The following is an 18,867-nucleotide window of genomic DNA, read 5'->3' on the forward strand; positions in this document are numbered from 1 at the left end:
TCCAAAATGCGAGGTGCTCTTTTAATAACAAGAAACCTCCAGAGCAGAATTTCCAGGGGGCTCCCCCCCCCCCTTGCACCCTGTTTCTGGTTCGGGTGAGGTCTTCTTAAAGTCATACCTGTCAGCTCTGTGACTCTATAAATCCGAAGCTGGGACACTTTTAAGAGGAGTTGAAGCCCACCCCTCTTAAAGTGCCCCAGCTTTGCAAACACGGCTAGAGAGGACTGCAAAGCGGGTTCCCCGTTGTCCCTTTCCCAAACAGTCATTGAGAGAAATCCCTGAACTAAATCCAGCATTTGCAATCCGTTGTCGACATCTCCAGGCGGCTCAGAGATCGGGAAGCTGGTACCGCCTCAGTATCCCATCTCGGCAGCAGGTGTATATTTCTTTCCCCCAGGGAGCTACCTAGAGAAATAAAACAAAAACGCATATCTCAGATCATATCGTTCCCGATGACCACCCTGGTTAAGTTTAGTCCTTGGCTTATGACCACCGGGGAGCCGACAATTTCCGTGGCTAAGCGAGATGCTTGTGAAGTGAGTTTCGCCCAAATTCCTCAATCGTTCTGGCCACCGTGGTTAAGCGACGTCGCTGCGGTTGTTAAGTGAGTCACACGGTTGTTAAGCACACCTGGATTTCCCCCGTCGACGCTGCTCGGCGGAAGGTCGCAAAAGGGGATCACTTGACCCCCAGGGACACCGACTGCGACCGTCATAAATGTCCGTTGGAGTGAAAATGTGTATTGATATTTCTCTAGTTTGGTTTATCTCTATTGGGACGTGGTGGCTCAGTGGCTAAGATGCTGAGGTTGTCGGTCAGAAAGGTCAGCAGTTTGGCGGTTCGAATCCCTAGCACCGCGTAACAGATGTTTTCATACTCGGTTTCAAGAATCTCCTTGGGAAGCTTTTTATAAATTCTTCCCGTCACGACCGTCATAAATGTGAGTGGCCAAGCATTCAAGATTTGATCAGGTGACCATGGAGATGCTGAGACAATCATTAAGTGTGGAAAAAAATAAATAAATAATTTTTTCCCAGTGCCGTTGTAACTTTGGTCAATCGAGGGTTACCTGTGCGCTTATTTTTAATGTTATAACATTTTATTTGTACATCCTAGGAAGGAATGGGCGGTTTCTAAATTTAATAAATAAATAGCTTTATTTTCCCCATCTGGCCACGCAGAGAAATCATAAGAATAATGCCATAGGGGTGGATACGAAGTACACAAAAACGAATAAGAAGTATCTCTCTATAAACAGATTAACAGAGTTGGAAGGGACCCTGTAGGTCATCTAGTCCAACCCCTCCCCACCCCCGAGCAGGAGACCCTACAGACAATCTCAAATCTGGTTCTGGATTTTATATCCAAACATTTCCTTCCCTCTTTCACTTTTTGGGATCCCAATTCCTTTTTTATTCCTCCCGTACGTCCCTCCTTTGCTCAATCGTAAATGGCGCTGAATGTTGTGTTTTAAACCTACCTTGTATACAGGATCGCAGTCCGGTCCGGTCAGCTCAAGAACGTGATCGAGATCCTGCTTCATAATAAAACAAGTCCCGTCACCTGCAAACGGGCAAGGATTTAAATTTCGGCCTTTCGGTTCTTGCAATGATGATTGTTTTTGATACTTATAATTCTATTTTTGTTAAGCCTCTCGAAGTCACTTGGGATAGTGAGATTGGAAACAATCTAAATGTAATAAAGGACCCTCTTTCCCCAGCTCTATCCACCCGACCAACCAGAGCAGGAAGGCAGGGGGGGTTAGGAATCCCCTCTTTTTCAGGGGAGGTCCATATCAGCTGTGGGGCGCAGTGGTTAGAGGGCAGGATGTTTCTGCTGCCTGCAATTTGACAGTTCGAATCTCACCAGGCTCACGGTTGATTCAGCCTTCCGTCCTTCCGAGGTGGGTCAAATGAGGACCCAAACTGTTGGGGGCAAGAGGCTGTAAACCGCTCAGAGAGGGCTGGAAAGCATCGTGAAGCGGTATATAAGTCTAAGTGTTATTGCTATTGTCCTCTCCCCCTCCTTTCCTTCTTTCCTTTCTTCCTTCCTTTCTCCCTTCCTTCCTTCCTTCCGAGGTGGGTCAAATGAGGACCCAGATTGTTGGGGGCAAGAGGCTGACTCTGTAAACTGCTCAGAGAGGGCTGAGAAACACCGTGAAGCGGTATATAAGTCTTAAGTGTTATTGCTATTGTCCTCTCCCCCTCTCTCCCTCCCTCCCTTCCTTCCTCCCTCCCTTCTTTCCGAGGTGGGTCAAATGAGGACCCAGATTGTTGGGGGCAAGAGGCTGACTCTGTAAACCACTTAGAGAGGGCTGCAAAAGCACTGTAAAGCTGTATACACCGTATTTTTCGGACTATAAGACGCACCAGAGTATAAGACGCACCAAGATTTTGAAGAGGTAAATTTGAAAAATATAGGGTGTGTGTGTGAAAAACTGGGCATGCCGAGAGTTTGAGAGGCCTTTAGAGTGTTCCTAGGGGCTGGGGAGGGCAAAAACACCCCCAGGAGGCCCGTTTTCACTCATTTTTGCCCTCCCCAGCCCCCAAGAACACTTTGCAGGCCTCCCAAACCCTCTGTGTGTCCATTTTTGCGAAAAACGGGATGTGCGGGGGCTGGGGTTTTGGGAGGCCATAAATGCTGTCTTCAATGTATAAGATGCATCCGAGAGCCGAGGTGGCGCAGTGGTTAAATGCAGCACTGCAGGCTACTTCAGCTGACTGCAGTTCAGCAGTTCGGCTGTTCAAATCCCACCGGCTCAGGGTTGACTCAGCCTTCCATCCTTCCGAGGTGGGTAAAATGAGGACCCGGATTGTTGTTGGGGGCAATATGCTGACTCTGTAAACCGCTTAGAGAGGGCTGAAAGCCCTATGAAGCGGTATATAAGTCTAACTGCTATTGCTATTGCATCCAGATTTTCATCCTCTTTTGAGGGGGGGGGGGAAGGTGCGTGTTACACTCCGAAAAATACGCTAAGTCCGAGTGCTAGTGCTATTGCTAGGACCAAGGAGAAGGGCCTTCCTTCGGGTGGCTCCCTCCAGTGGAACATCAACCCTGCAGAGGGAGAAAACCGGTCCCACCTTCACCTTCTTCCCAAATGCCCTGAAGATTTTACCAAAGGGCCTGGTGACCCCAGGGGGATACAGAGCCCATCAAGGAGGTTGGTTAGATTTTGGTCACCAGTGGTGTGTTTGTGTGTGTGTGTGAGAGAGAGAGTATTGGGTTTTATATTGGCGGTTACCGTGAGAGAGCGGGCATCCATATAGACTTCCTTACCAAAGAAATAACAAATAAATTACCTTGGCTGGCAATAAATCCATCTTTGTAAGGCCTCAGTGAAAGGACAGGGGCGCCGGATCTCTGAATCACTCGAAGAGGAGCTCTGGAAAACAGAGAAAGAATCCCATATTTAAAGATCTATGGAGATGCCTTTCATCTCTAAGCCAGGATTGTCCCCAGGGTGGTTTTTTCCTAAAGGCGACTGGACGTAGAATAGCAGAGTTGGAAGGGACCTTGGAGGTCTTCTAGTCCAACCCCCTGCCTAGGCAGGAAACCCTATACTGTTTCAGACAAATGGCTCTCCGACATCTTCTTAAAGGCTCCCAGTGTTGGGGCATTCACAACTTCTGAAGGCAACTTCTGTTCCACTGACTAATTGTTCTAAGTGTCAGGAAATTCCTCCTCAGTTCTAAGTTGCTTCTCTCCTTGATTAGTTTCCACCCATTGCTTCTTATTCTGCCTTCAGGTGCCTTGGAGAATAGTTTGACTCCCTCTTCTTTGTGGCAAAGATATTGGAAGACTGCTATCATGTCTCCCCTAGTTCTTCTCTCTATTAAACTAAACATACTCAATTCCTGCAACCGTTCTTCATACGTTTTAGCCTCCAGTCCCCTAATCCTCTTTGTTGCTCTTCCCTGCACTCTTTCTGGAGTCTCCACATCTTTTCTACATCGTGGCGACCAAAACTGGATGCAGTATTCCACGTGTGGCCTTACCAAGGCGTTATAAAGTGGTATTAAGTGAGAGAAAAGAAATAATACATATAAAAAGAAGAAAAAGAGGAAGAGGAAAAAAAGAAACTAGGAACAGAGGATTAGTAAAATAAAATGAAACATGTTAATTGTGGTAATGGCATGTAGCTAATTAAGATGTGATTGAACTATACTAATATTATTAACTGTGCAGATTACTAAGTAAAATATTGATTATATGCAATACTGAATTTGAAGGTATATGTTACTTATGGAAAATAGATGGAAATGAAACGATAAATTTGGCTTATTTCTAAAGGGATAAACATGAAATGCTTTATCTATATTAATATTTCTTTTTAGGTTTGGAAAATATGGGAAGAAAATAATACAGATAAAATGGGAAATGGAAATATAACGTACAATGAATTATGTATAGGTGAAAATGTTAAAAGGGGGGAAACCGGACAGCACTCTGTTTACAAAAGAATTTTAAATATGCAACAAAAAATAAAAAACTTGGTTTAAAAAAAAAAAAGAAAACGTTTCGCTTCTCATCAAAGAAGCTTGGATGAACCAAAACGTTTTTGAAAGAAAATAAAACAAAAAACGTCCAGCTGCCTTTTGGAAAACTCATCTTTGGGGCAATCTAATATTTAGCGCAAAATCTTCACCGGCGCCTTGGCTCTGTGAGTTGGGATTCTGGTTTTTGAACGGGCTGCTTTCACAAGCATCGCCTCAGTCTCTTTGCGCGCAACGCTGGAGCAAATTTATCCATGTCTACAACAATGTCTAATCAACCCTGACACTGTTCTGACCAAGGATTCCCAAGACCATGGTCCCAGCAAAAAACCCTTTTATTCATTTCCTGTGAATTCTGCTCCTTCACCTCCAGCAAAGTCTTTCGATGGAGGATTTACGGTCACAGACCTCATCTGGCTTGGAGAGCTGCCAGGCCGATATCTGCAGAACTTGGCCAGGAGCCTCGGAGAGTCACGAACCAATGAAGGGAACTAATTGTCTCCTTCAAACTCCACTCCCCTGTCGCTCCTCTTTTATTTCCTCTGGGAGGGGCCATTCACTGTCCACCTCTTACTCCCAAGTCGACCCCTGTTCTTTAGCTCTTCCCTTTGTCTGGCTGCTCTGCTCATGCGCCCACTGGGAACAGGCTCCAGCTGTTCTTCTGCCTCACTGATGTCTGACTCCGAAGGCAGCTGATAACTGTCAGACGGCTCTGGTCCCCTCTCTGCCTTCCAACACAGAGCCCTCATCTGAGCCTTCCCCAGACTCCAGGACCGGCCCATCTTCCTCCCCTCCTCACTGTCCGAATCTGCTGCCACAACCGATACTGATCTACTACAGGTAGTCCTTGACTTACAAACGTTCGTTTAATGACCATTCAAAGTTACAACGGCACTGGGGAAAAAAAGACTTATGACAGCTTTTCACACTTACGACCATTGCATCATTCCCCGTGGGCACGTCATCAAAATTCAAACGCTTGGCCACTGGTTCATATTTATGACGGCTGCAGTGTTCCGGGGTCACGTAATCCCCTTTTGCAACCTTCTGACGAGCGGGGTTCGCAGGTTCACTTAACAACCATATTGCTAATGTAACAACTGCAGTGATTCACTTAACGAGGTTGGCAAGAAAGGTTGTAAAACGGGGCAAATCTCACTGAACAAATGTCTCACTTAGCCACAGAAATGTAGGGCTCCGTTGTGGCCGTAAGTCAAGGAGTGTCTGTATATGGAAGCATAGTTAACGGATAAAACCAACAGCCAAATTAAGCTTCTAAAGAGGGCGTTATGATTATCTCTGGAATATATTTATCAGTGTTCAGCTGAGGAGGGGGGCATAATTTATGTATATGTCAGTTTGGGAGGGGTTTGCAGAATTTTGTTTTGTGTTTGTTTTACTTTTTTTTGCAGTCTGCATTTTAATGTTTTGAACAAAATAAAGAAAATCAGGGGGTGGGGGAGGAAGGAAATGGTCGCTGGATTTTTCCAGCTGTTTCAAAGCAGCTGGGAATCTGACTCACTTGGTGTTTCGGACATCCAGCTGGTAGATGCTCCCATCCTGCGTCCCTCCCAGCAGATACGTGTTGGAGAGGAAAGTGCAACAGTTGAAAGCATCCGATCCGATAAAAAGAAAAACCTAAGGAGGAAATCAGAGAAAAATGTGGTTTGAGATCCAATCTAACCACACTCCCTTCGAGCACTGATGACGTTACCTAGTTGGGTCATGAAACGCCTGGAAGAAAACAGCCAAGCACCAAGGACCCCACAATTCTCCTCTCCCTTCTTCTATACTACCCGTCTTCTTCTTCTTCCTCCTCCTCCTCCTCCTCCTCCTCCTCCTCCTCCTCTCTACAAACCCTGCACCCTTCTAGCACTGATGATGTTACCTAGCTGGGTCATGAAACGTCTGGAAGAAAACAGCCAAGCACCAAGGACCCCACAATTCTCCTCTCCTTTCTTCTATACCACCCTTCTTCCTCCTCCTCCTCCTCCTCCTCCTCCTCCTCCTCCTCCTCCCCCTCCTCCTCTCTACAAACCCCACACCCTTCTAGCACTGATGTTGTTACCTAGCTGGGTCATGAAACATCTGGAAGAAAACAGCCAAGCACCAAAGACCCCACAATTCTCATCTCCCTTCTTCTATACTACCCCTCCTCCTCCTCCTCCTCCTCCTCCTCCTCCTCCTCTCTACAAACCCCGCACCCTTCTAGCACTGACGATGTTACCTAGCTGGGTTATGAAACGTCTGCAAGAAAACCACCAAGCTTACAGAGCACCTCATTTCAGCCCCAAGGTGCAAATAATCTCCCGTTAAAGCAGAGTTCCTTCCTGGAAGATAAATCTAAAAGTGAAATCAGATCATCTCACAGAGGCTGGTGCAAATCAGAGGCAAAGCTCAGCTGAGCAGCTCAGGAGCAAAATTGGTCTCTTTCCCCTTATTCCGCTTTGAGATACATTTCCAGTCAAAGACAACCAAGACGAAGGGGGGGAAAAAATTGGCCATGTTGTCCCAAGTGGAGAAGGAATCTTACCGGCTGCCTGCTTTGTAATCCCAGGCCTTGCAATTTCTTGTCCTCCCGAGCCAACAGCAACAGCTTCCCTTCCGTGCCAACTTCACGCTCACCTATAGTGGAAAGAGCGACGGTTGTTCGGACGGAGGCTTCCCGAGAGCCTGAAGCAAACTCCCTGTTGTCCTGACAAAAACCCCTTTTATTAATTTAGAGTAAATTCTGCTCCTTCACATCCAGCAAAGTCTTTCAAGGGAGGATTTACGGTCACAGACCTTATCTGGCTTGGAGAGCTGCCAGGCCGAGATCTGAAGAACTTGGCCAGGAGTCTGGGAGAGTCACGAACCAATGAAGGGAACTCATGGCCTCCTGCAAACTCCACTCCCCTGTCGCTCCTCTTTTATTCCCTATAGGAGGGGCCATTCATTGTCCACCTGTGGCTTTACTCCCAAGTCGACCCCTGTTCTTTAGCTTTTCCCTTCATCTGGCAGCTCTGCGCATGCGCACAGAGGCTCCAGCTGTTCTTCTGCCTCACTGATGTCTGACTCCGAAGGCAGCTGATAACTGTCAGACGCCCCTGGCCCCCTCTCTGCCTCCGACACAGAGCCCTCCTCAGAGCCTTCCCCAGACTCTGGGACTGGCCCAGGTTCCTCCCCAACCTCCTCACTGTCCGAATCTCCTGACAGCTCCACTGGCTGCTGGCGGGCTACAACAAGAGTTTGGTCTCATGCATGGAACCGCAAACTTGGCAACTTTTAAGACTTGTGGACTTCAACTCCCAGAATTCCCCAGCCAGCCAGCATGGCTTAAAATTGCCAAGTTTCCAGACCCCTGGAAGCTTAAAAGCCAGGCACCCGGGAATTCCAGTCCTGAGAGTTCCAGTTTTAGGTGAAGTTCTGCAAGTAGTCTTAAAGGCGCTAGATTTGGAGACCTCTGATCTAGTGGTTAAGCAGGCATCAGGTTAAAAGCTAGGCCACTGGGAGTTCTAGTTCTTAAAGTTGCCAGGTTTGGAGATCCCTAGTATAATGATTGGATCTGTGTACTTGAGAGACCACCTCCTGCCAATTACCTCCCTTTGACCTATTAGATCGCACAGATTGGGCCTCCTCCGAGTTCCATCCGCCAGTCAGTGCCGACTGGCGACTACGCGGAGGAGAGCCTTTTCAGTAGCAGCTCCGACCCTTTGGAACGATCTCCCCGTGGAGATTCGTACCCTCACCACCGTCCAGACCTTCCGCACAGCCCTCAAGACCTGGCTATCCCGTCAGGCCTGGGGATAAAGATTTTAATCCGCCCCGCCCGAATGTTGAATGAATGTTGTGTTTTATTATTTTATTTCTATTTTTACTCACGTATTGTCTTATGTTTTGTCTTGCACTCCCCCTCCTATGAATTGTAAGCCGCCCTGAGTCCCCTCAGGGAAAAGGGCGGCCTATAAATAATAAATAAAATCTAAAATCTAAAAATAAAATTAAGGCACGAGACTAGAAGCCGGGAGCTGGGAGTTTTATTCGAAGTCCACAAGTCTTCAAGTTGCCAAGTTTGGGGACCCCTGGCCTAATGATTAAAGCACAAGGCTAGAAACCAGGCAGCTGGGAGTTCCAGCCCTGTCTAAAAACCAGGCCTGGTTTTGGGCACGATTCAAAGAGAGGCCAAGAGATTGGTCCTGCTTTGAGAAGAAAAAAACGACCCGTTGCAATGGAATCACTTACTGGGGAGTTCTTCAGGGGACCCCAAGTTTACAGAGTTGTCCGTCACATCCAGAGCAATCCCGTTGACCGGAGAGCCGCAATCGGCTACAACGCCCAGGCAAGCCGATCGGCCGCAATCCCATAGGCGTGCCGTGCCATCCCGCGAGCTGGAGACCACGTTTCTGCCCTTCTCCACGATGGCCGCGTCCAGGATTCCTGCAGCATCGTAAGAGAGGAAATGCTTAGTAACGGGCTCTGCCAGTTCCGTTGCCGCGGAGGCGCCCAGATTGCTGAACGCCTAAATGCCCGCTAGGTGCCCTGGCTCAGCTCTGGTTGCAAAACAGAGCCGAGGTGGCGCAGTGGTTAAATGCAGCACTGCAGGCCACTTCAGCTGACTGTTATCTGCAGTCCAGCGGTTCTAATCTCACTGGCTCAAGGTTGACTCAGCCTTCCATCCTTCCAAGGTGGGTAAAATGAGGACCCAGACTGTGGGGGCGATATGCTGACTCTGTAAACCGCTTAGAGAGGGCTGAAAGCCCTATGAAGCGGTAGATAAGTCTAACTGCTATTGCTATTGCTAAAACAGCTGGCAAAACCAGTGAATGCTGGCTGGGGAATTCTGGGAGTTGAAGTCCAGACATCTTCAAGTTGCCAAGGTTGAGAAACACTGGTCTACTGCTATTTTTTCTTTTTTCTTTTTTGTATATTGAAATGGAATTATAAATACTATCAACACAAAAGGGAGTTTGCTCAGAAACTGAAATACACCAAGTGAATTAGAGGAAGAGTGGGAAACAGAGGAGAGAAGAAAGATAGGAAGAGAGGGATAGGAGAGAGGGTGAGGGGGGAAGATGAGGTCTATAAGGAGGAGTGGAAAGGGGAGAGAGGAGAAGGAGAAAGGAAGGGGAAGTAGAGTAGAAAATGATGGAGGGAAGAAAGGAGGTAGAAAGGGGTAGGAGAGAGGGGGAAGAAAGTGTCGGATAAGGTATAAATATGGTGTATGGAGAGCAGAAGAGTCAATAACTGTTTTTTCCCCCCTTTGGTAGTTGATGGTAAGATGAATTGATGTAACTACTTAATAATACAACATGATATTGACTATGTAATAGTATACATGTGATTATATGCTATGAAAATGGAAAATAAAAAAACGTTCTATGCGGAAGAAGATGTGTGGAAACTCTAGAAAGAGAGCAGAGAAGAGCAACCAGGATGATGAGGGGGCTGGAGGCTCAAACATACGAAGAACGGTTGCAGGAACTGGGCCTGGCTAGTCTAGGGAAGAGAAGGACCAGGGGAGACAGGAGAGCCTCTTCCAATATTTGAGGGGTGCCACAGAGAGGAGAAAGGGGTCAGGCTATTTTCCAAAGCCCCCCAAAGACCAGACAAGGAATAATGGATGGAAACTGATCCAGGAGAGATTCAACCTGGAAATAAGGAGGAATTTCCTGACAGTGAGAACCATCAACCCAGGGAACAGAAGTTGTGGGAGCTTCATCCCTGGAGGCTTTCAAGAAGAGAAATGGTGTAGGGTCTCCTGCTTGGGGGGGTGGTGTTAGACTAGATGTTCTACAAGGTCCCTTCCAACTCTGTTCATCTGTAATCTGTAATCTGAAGAACGGTTGCAGAAACCGGGCCTGGCTAGTCTAGTGAAGAGAAGGACCAGGAGTGACACGATAGCAATATTCCAATATTACCAATATTTGAGGGGCTGCCCCAGAGAGGAGGGGGTCAGGCTATTTTCCAAAGCCCCCAAAGACCAGACAAGGAACAATGGATGGAAACTGACCAAGGAGAGATTCAAGCTGGAAATAAGGAGGAATTTCCCGACAGTGAGAACAATCAACCCATGGAACAGAAGTTGTGGGAGCTTCATCCCTGGAGGCTTTCAAGAAGAGAAATGGTGTAGGGTCTCCTGCTTGGGTGGGGGGTTAGACTAGATGTTCTACAAGGTCCCTTCCAACTCTGTTCATCTGTAATCTGAAGAACGGTTGCAGAAACCGGGCCTGGCTAGTCTAGTGAAGAGAAGGACCAGGAGTGACACGGTAGCAATATTCCAATATTACCAATATTTGAGGGGGCTGCCCCAGAGAGGAGGGGGGGGGAGTCAAGCTATTTTCCAAGGCACCTGAAGGCCGGACAAGGAACAATGGATGGAAACCAAACAAGGAGAGATTCAACCTGGAAATAAGGAGGAATTTCCTGACAGTGAGAAACAATCAACTGAAGTTGCCTTTGGAACTTGTGGGAGCTTCATCATTGGAGGCTTTCAAGAAGAGACTGTCATCTGTCAGAAACTATGTAGGGTCTCCAGCTTGGACATGGCAGTTGGACTAGATGACCTCCAAGGTCCCTTCCCACTCTAATGATGTTCTGTCTGTTGCAAGGCTAACGGATCGACTCCCACCGGACAACAGAAGCGACCACAGTTCTTCCAACTCTTCAATACGCAGCTGGCTTAATTCGATTCGGCATCTGGGCCGACACCAGCCCTCGCTCCCCTTTACCTGCTTTGTGCCCTTGAAAAGTTGCGACGCAGCTGCCGTCCTCGACAGACCAGACCTTCAGCCTGGCGTCCATCCCTCCGCTCAGCACCACGATGCCCGATGGGAAAAACCGACAACAGTTCACGTCGAAGACGTGACCTTCCAAATTCCTCTGAAAAGGCAATGAATGGAGCACCTCATCGACAGATCCCATGCTTGCTCGGGGAGGGGGGGGGGCAGAATTTACGGTGCTGCTAAGCAAGGCGGTTGTTAAACGAGTCACAGCGCACAGCTGGCTTGGGGAATTCTGGGAACTGAAGTCCGCCCCTCTTAAAAGTGGCTGAGGTTGAGAAACAACGGCTCGAGCGAAACTTACTCTAACTTCCCCGTTAGCGGCTTGCCAAATTTTCATCGTGCCGTCAGCGCTGGTAGATACGCCCAGCCCACCTCCGCTCGAGATGTCAAGGCAGGTGATCTACAATTAAAGAGAAGAAGAGCGGTGAAGAATAAAGGGCTCGGCCGATTCTTCGTCACAAATATTTATTTTATTTCTTTTAAAAAAACACAAATATTTCATCATTCGTCAATCATTAAGACATTGAAGTACAATTTTTTTTTGTGTACCCCCCCAACCCCCCTCCTCCTTCCCCCCCCTCCCCGACTTCCCAGAACCCGTACACGGTATGGATTTTTAACAAACACAGTCTAAAATCTATTGAGAAAAAAGAAATAAAGAAATTAATGACATTCTACATTGACCTTAGTTTCTTCTTGCTGAGCTAACTTTAAATAATTTAAATCATTTCTGATCTTAAGCATAGGCTATCTGGAATTTCTTGGTCCCGTATTTGTTTTGTATATAGTCAATCCATTTTTTCCAGTCTCGTTTATATCTCTCATTTGAGTGATCTTTAAGATATGCCGATATTTTAGCCATCTCGGCTAAGTTTGTTACTTTCAATGTCCATTCTTGGATTGTAGGCAAGTCTTCCTTCTTCCAGTATTGCGCCACCAACAGTCTTGCTGCCGTTATTAGGTGCAGAATCAAATTAGTCTCTACCACTGTAAAGTCAGTACATATACCTAGTAAAAATAACTGAGGAAACTAATCAAGGAAATAGCAATAGCAATAGCAGTTCGACTTATATACCGCTTCATAGGGCTTTCAGCCCTCTCTAAGCGGTTTACAGAGTCAGCATATTGCCCCCAACAACAATCCGGGTCCTCATTTTACCCACCTCGGAAGGATGGAAGGCTGAGTCAACCCTGAGCCGGTGAGATTTGAACCGCCGAACTGCAGAACTGCAGTCAGCTGAAGTAGCCTGCAGTGCTGCATTTAACCGCTGTGCCACCTCGGCAAATTAGAACTAAGGAGTAATTTCCTAACAGTTAGAACAATTAATCAGTGGAACTGCTTGCCACCAGAAGTTGTGAATGCCCCAACACTGGAAGTTCTTTTTTTAAAAAAAGTTTTTTATTAAACACAAATTAAAACATTAGACACAGCGTAACAATGTAAAAGTCTTTGCCATACATACTAAGATATAAAGTTAAACATGGTTAGGTTAGGTTTATTCCAGTGGTTCCCAAACTTGGCAACTTTAAGACTTGTGGACTTCAACTCCCAGAATTCTCCAGCCAGCTCTGCTGGCTGGAGAATTCTGGGAGTTGAAGTCCACAAGTCTTAAAGTTGCCAAGTTTGGGAACCACTGGTTTATTCGATTTATATGCCGCCCTTCTCCCAAGGACTCAGGGCGGCGTACAACATTAAAAGAAACACATAATACAAAAGTTAAGAAGAAATTAAATAGGATATCCCAAACCCAATTAAAATTGATGACATTTTTTTTTAAAAAAAGAATTAAAATTAAAATTAACAGTAATCAATAATTTGTTTTGTTTTGTTCAGGCCAAGCTGGCTTGCTGGAAAAGCCAACTTTTTAGGGCCCGTCGGAAGGACCAGAAGTCGGGGATTATGTGAAGCTCCGGGGGCAGCTCGTTCCAGCTTATTTACAATTGGTCTATTCAGTATTTACAAACACAAAAATATCGTATTTCCAACCATGTTGCTTTGTTATTATCTTATACATTTTCACTGTTAAGAGTTTCATACATAATTCTAATCTCCATTGTATAAAACTTAGTCGTTGCGTATTTTGGGTCTTTCCTTTTCTTGTTCCAACCATCGGTAAAATTTGCTCCAGATCTTATAACGTTCTGATTCGTCTTTATTCTTCAATTCCCACGTCAATTGTGAATACTCCCACACTGGACGTTTTTAAGTAGAGATTGGACAGCCATTGGTCTGAAATGTTATAAGAGCCAAGGTGGCGCAGTGGTTAAATGCAGCACTGCAAGCTACTGCTAGATCAGCAGTTCAGCGGTTCAAATCCCACCGGCTCAGGGTTGACTCAGCCTTCCGTCCTTCCGAGGTGGGTAAATGAGGACCCAGATTGTTGGGGGCAATATGCTGACTCTCTGTAAGCCGCTTAGAGAGGGCTGAAAGCCCTATGAAGCGGTATATAAGTCTACTGCTATTGCTATTGCTATTATAGGGTTTCCTGCCCGAGCAGGGGGATGGACTAGAAGACCTCCAAGGTCCCTTCCAACTCTCTTATTCTGTTTCATGAAAAGACGGACTAGTGGGGACGTGATAGTAGTGTTTCCAGTATGTGAGGGGCTGCCAGAAGGAAGAGGGAGTCCAACTATTAGCAATAGCCGTTAGACTTATATACCGCTTCATAGGGCTTTCAGCCCTCTCTAAGCGGTTTACAGAGTCAGCATATCGCCCCCAACAACAATCCGGGTCCTCATTTTACCCACCTCGGAAGGATGGAAGGCTGAGTCAACCCTGAGCCGGTGAGATTTGAACAGCCGAACTGCAGAACTGCAGTCAGCTGAAGTAGCCTGCAGTGCTGCATTTAACCACTGCGCCACCTCGGCTCTCGGCTCTATTCTCCAAAGCACCCAAAGGAAAGATAAAAAGCAACGGATAGGAACGAATGAAGGAGAGAAAAACAACCTACAACTAAGGAGAATTTTCTTGACTGTGGGAACAATTGAGCCATGAAACAAATTGAGCCCCAGAGGTCGTGGATGCTTCAACTGGAGGTTTCCAAGAAGAGGCGGAACGGTCATTTGTCCAGAATGGTATACAGAGTGTCCTGAATGGACAGAGGTTTAGATTAGAAAACCTCCAAGATCCCTTCCAATTTTGTTATTCTGTTAATTTACTTTAATCTCAGGGGGAAGAGAGGTTTTATGGAGATAGGGAAGCGTCCCTCGCTCCTGAGAAAGTAGTAGGAAGTACAATACAATACAATACAATAGCAGAGTTGGAAGGGACCTTGGAGGTCTTCTAGTCGAACCCCCTGCCTGGGCAGGAAACCCTCTACTGTTTCAGACAAATGGCTATCCAACATCTTCTTCAAGACTTCCAGTGTTGGGGCATTCACAACTCTGGAGGCAACTTCTTTTCCACTGGTTAATTGTCCTCACTGTCAGGAAATTTCTCCTTAAGTTCTAGGTTGCTTCTCCCCTTGATTAGTTTCCACCCATTGCTTCTTGTTCTGCCCTCAGGTGCTTTGGAGAATAGATTTTCTTTATGGCAGCCCCTCAAATATTGGAAGATGCTGTCATGTCCCCCATAGTCCTTCTGGGCATTTTACAGTTAGATAATATCAAGCATGGGTCAGTTAAAAATGTGATTAATAAAGGATGGATCCAAAGAATCATAGAATCCTAGGGTTAGAAGGGACCTTGGAGGTCTTCTAGTCCAACCCCCTGCTCAGGCAGGATACCCTACACCACTTCAGACAAATGGCTATCCAACATCTTCTTAAAGACTTCCAGTGTTGGGGCATTCATAACTTCTGGAGGCAACTTCTGTTCCACTGATTCATTGTTCTCACTGTCAGGAAGTTTCTCCTTAGTTCTAAGTTGCTTCTCTCCTTGATTAGTTTCCACCCATTGCTTCTTGTTCTACCCTCAGGTGCCTTGGAAAATAGTTTGACTCCCTCTTCTTTGTGGCAACCCCTGAGATATTGGAAGACTGCTATCATGTCTCCCCTAGTCTTTTTTTCATTAAACTAGACATACCCAGTTCCTGCAACTGTTCTTCATATGTTTAATTCGCAATTTAATGAGTTTATATGCCATCCAATCCTGAAGGACTCCAGTCCGGGATTGGTTTAGTCTCCAGCCCCCTAATCCTCTTTGTTGCTCTTCTCTGCCCTGTTTCTAGAACAATGGTTCTCAACCTTCCTAAGGCTGCAATTCTTTAATATAGTTCCTCATGTTGTGGTGACCCGCAACCGTAAAATTATTTTATATTTTCTGTATTTTTTCGAAAAGATGTGTTTTCTGATGGTCTTAGGTGACCCCTGTGAAAGGGTCGTTTGACCCACAAAGGGGTCGTGACCCACAGGTTGAGAACCGCTGGCCTAGAGTCCAGTGTGAGAAATTGACTCAGAACAGTCCCACCTTAACCTCCTGGGCCTTTCTGAGCCAGTGAAGGTTTGGGAGATGCTTTCGAGATTTTGTTAATGCAGCCTCTATTGCTGGAAATATCCTCCTTGACATACAACCGTAATGAAGCCTGACCATTACCGTCCTATGCCGTAATGCTTGTGAAATGGGCCAGTCATACGACTGCAGAGGTCATTAAGCGAATATCGCAGTAATAAAGTGAACCCTGGTTTTTGCTAAAAATTATAAGGCTTTTTTTTAAAACCCTGCCTTTATTCTCTTTCAATAGTCCTTTCAAAGCAGGCGGTAAAAGAATACGTACACTTTTCTGATGGATCCGGCAAAAGGAAGTGTACGGTGCCAGGAATTTGCTAGAGGTTTTTTCCCGCGAGCAGTGGACAAGCAAACTTTTCTGAAGCAGATAAAAAAGGAAAAATTGATTTATAAAAAAAAGATGGACCAAATGCAGATTATCTCAACCAACCTTCCTTCCTTCCTCCCTCCCTTTCTTCTGTCTACCTATCTACCCACAATCCTTCCTTCCTTTATTCTGTCCACCTATTCACCCACCCTGCCTCCCTCCTTCCTCCCTCCCTCTTCTGTCTACCTATCCACCCACTCTCCTTCCTTCCTTCTTTCCTTCCTTCCTTTATTCTGTCCACCTATCCACCCACCCTGCCTCCCTCCCTCCTCCCTCCCTCCCTCTTCTTCTGCCTACCTATCCACCACTCTCCTTCCTTCCTTCCTTTATTCTGTCCACCTATCCACCCACCCTCCCTCCCTCGCTCCCTCTTCTTCTGTCTACCTATCCACCACTCTCCTTCCTTCCTTCCCCCCTCCCTCCCTCCATCCCAAAGTCTAACAATATGGAGGTCCATCTGGGCTTCTGCAGTATGTGGTCAAAAAAAGGCAACATTGTGTCATATTTTATTGAATGAATGAATGAATGAATGAATGAATGAATGAATGAATGAATGTATGTATGTATGTATGTATGTATGTATGTATGTATTTAGTGTCACATCCCTGGTATGCCCAAATATGGGAGGAAGCTGTGCTGGCTGGGGAATTCTGGGAGTTGATGTCCAGGTAGCTTAAAGTTGCCACGGCTGAGAGATATTGGGTTCCCCATCAGATGAAGAGACCTGTGTTTCCCGAATGCTTCTGCCTTTCCATATAATATGATTTTTCTGGGGGGGAAAAAATGTTACCGGATTCTGCTTTTCGACAATACCTTAGTTATTGCGCTGACTTCAAATCCTTCGGAGGCTACAATTTCAGGAATCCCATCTGGGTTCAGACCGTGACAGGTCAGAGTTCCATATAAAGTCGATTTCCCTAAAGGAGAAGAACAAACAATGTGGTTGGAAACGGTTATGGAACCTCCTGCTTGAGCAGGGGGTAGGACTAGAAGATCTTCAAAGGTCCCTTCCAACTCTGTGATTCTGTTAAGGGACCACATTTTACTTTAAGTGCCAAAGCTTAGCAGGTGCTAAAACCAACCCTCCTTTAAAAATAAAGAACAGGAAGGGGAAAAATGCCGATTTTTCAACGTTGTGTCCTAATACGTAAAATGTACATTTTTATCAGCAACCTAAAATGATAACGGATGGCAAATTTTTGCTTTGATGGCACCGCCCATGTGGTCTGGAAGCCAGCACCACTTAGGACATAAGTAGTTCAGGATTGGCACATTATGTTAAGAATTGTGTTTTATGTCTTCTCAAAGTTAAGTTCCGGGCTTGCAAATATATATTTGTTTAAAAGAGTTTTATTATTTTTCAGTTATAAAAATAAACATTCCATCTGTCCTTATGCCGTGTGTCGTCTGGGCACAAACCTCTCTGTGCAACATCATTCCTCTTTTGCCACATCTTTCACATTCATATGAACATTATTTCCCTAAGTTTAGTATTATAATATATTGAGCATTTAAATATTGTAAAACTCTCCATTTTTCTTCTGAATATCTTCTATATCATATTAACATTATTATTCTCATCATAAACATACTAACAGTTGTCTTCATCTTATTTATAACTTTATCTAAGTTTATTGTCTACTTATTTTTTAGCCTTCTTCATTTCCAAACTCCCTTTTTTTTTCTCTCCAACCATTGATAAAATACTTCCCAAATCAAAGAATATTCAGTTTTCTCTTTCTCCTTAATTGCTAATGTTAATCTGTTCATTCCTGCACATTCAAATGTTTTCCTTATCACCTTCTCATCCATAGGGATCTCTACACTTTTCCAGTGTTGTGCAAATACAATTCTAGCTACGGTTAATACTTGCAAATATTATCAGCGAATGCAGGTAGTCCTCGCTTTACGGCCGCAACTGAGCCCCAAATTTCCACTAAGTGAGGCAGCTGTGAAGTGAGCTTTGCCCCACATTACGACCTTCCATGCCACCGTTGTTAAGTGAATCCCTGATGTGGGTTAAATTGGTAACGTTGTTAAGTGAATCTGGCTTCCCCCCCCCAATGACTTTGTTTGTCAGGTCGCAAAAGGGGATCACGTGACCCCGGGACACTGCGACCGTCGTAAATACGGACAGGTTGCCAAGCGGCTGAATTTTCACCCCATGACCCTGGGGATGCGGCAACGGTTGTAAGTGTGAAAAGCGGCCATACGTCACTTTTTTCAAGGCTGTTGTGGCTTTGAATATAAGTGAATGGTTGTAAGTCGAGGACTTCTGGTAACCATCTCCAGAATGAAACAGTCGCCAAGCTAATCAACAGAGCTGGGCTTTTGCCAAAGGCCCAAAAGATTGGAGGCTGATCTCACCTGGGAATTGCCTGATATCCAGGTTTACACAGCCTCCTTAGCTATCATTCCTGCACATAAGCCACCATTCCTGGATTTGCACAACTCAGGTGACCACAAGGAAGTCCCAATGCAGGTGGAGAGTTTATTGTCGTTTTGATCCCAGGGATCAAACAAAAATTTTATTTTGAAGATTTTAAGAGCCGAGGTGGCACAGTGGTTAAATGCAGCACTGCAGGCTACATCAGCTGACTGCAGTTCTGCAGTTCCGCTGTTCAAATCTCACCGGCTCAGGATTGACTCAGCCTTCCATCCTTCCGAGGTGGGTGAAATGAGGACCCGGATTGTTGTTGTGGGTGATATGCTGACTCTGTAAACCGCTTAGAGAGGGCTGAAAGCCCTATGAAGCGGTATATAAGTCTAACTGCTATTGCTATTGCTATTTATTTTATTT

The 18,867-nt window shown here is 45.7% G+C and overlaps 1 protein-coding gene across 1 annotated transcript in view; it reads right to left on the reverse strand.

Moving 5' to 3' along the window:
* Window positions 1-18,867, reverse strand: part of PAAF1 (proteasomal ATPase associated factor 1) — a 23,077-nt gene continuing 4,210 nt past the window's right edge. The window contains exons 3-12 of the mRNA XM_087720958.1: window positions 16,881-16,984; window positions 15,969-16,058; window positions 11,556-11,654; window positions 11,201-11,351; window positions 8,715-8,909; window positions 7,027-7,118; window positions 6,016-6,131; window positions 3,300-3,382; window positions 1,477-1,563; window positions 1-401 (exon numbers count right to left, since the gene is read on the reverse strand). Coding sequence (XP_087577084.1) covers window positions 328-401; window positions 1,477-1,563; window positions 3,300-3,382; window positions 6,016-6,131; window positions 7,027-7,118; window positions 8,715-8,909; window positions 11,201-11,351; window positions 11,556-11,654; window positions 15,969-16,058; window positions 16,881-16,984 — 1,091 coding nt within the window. The 3' untranslated portion in view covers window positions 1-327. The remainder of the gene's footprint in view (window positions 402-1,476; window positions 1,564-3,299; window positions 3,383-6,015; window positions 6,132-7,026; window positions 7,119-8,714; window positions 8,910-11,200; window positions 11,352-11,555; window positions 11,655-15,968; window positions 16,059-16,880; window positions 16,985-18,867) is intronic.

The sequence above is a fragment of the Thamnophis sirtalis genome, unplaced genomic scaffold, assembly GCF_051295495.1.
Source record: "Thamnophis sirtalis isolate CommonGarterSnake01/CBP01778 unplaced genomic scaffold, rThaSir2_p1.2 scaffold_8, whole genome shotgun sequence".
Classification (NCBI taxonomy): Eukaryota; Metazoa; Chordata; class Lepidosauria; order Squamata; family Natricidae; genus Thamnophis; species Thamnophis sirtalis.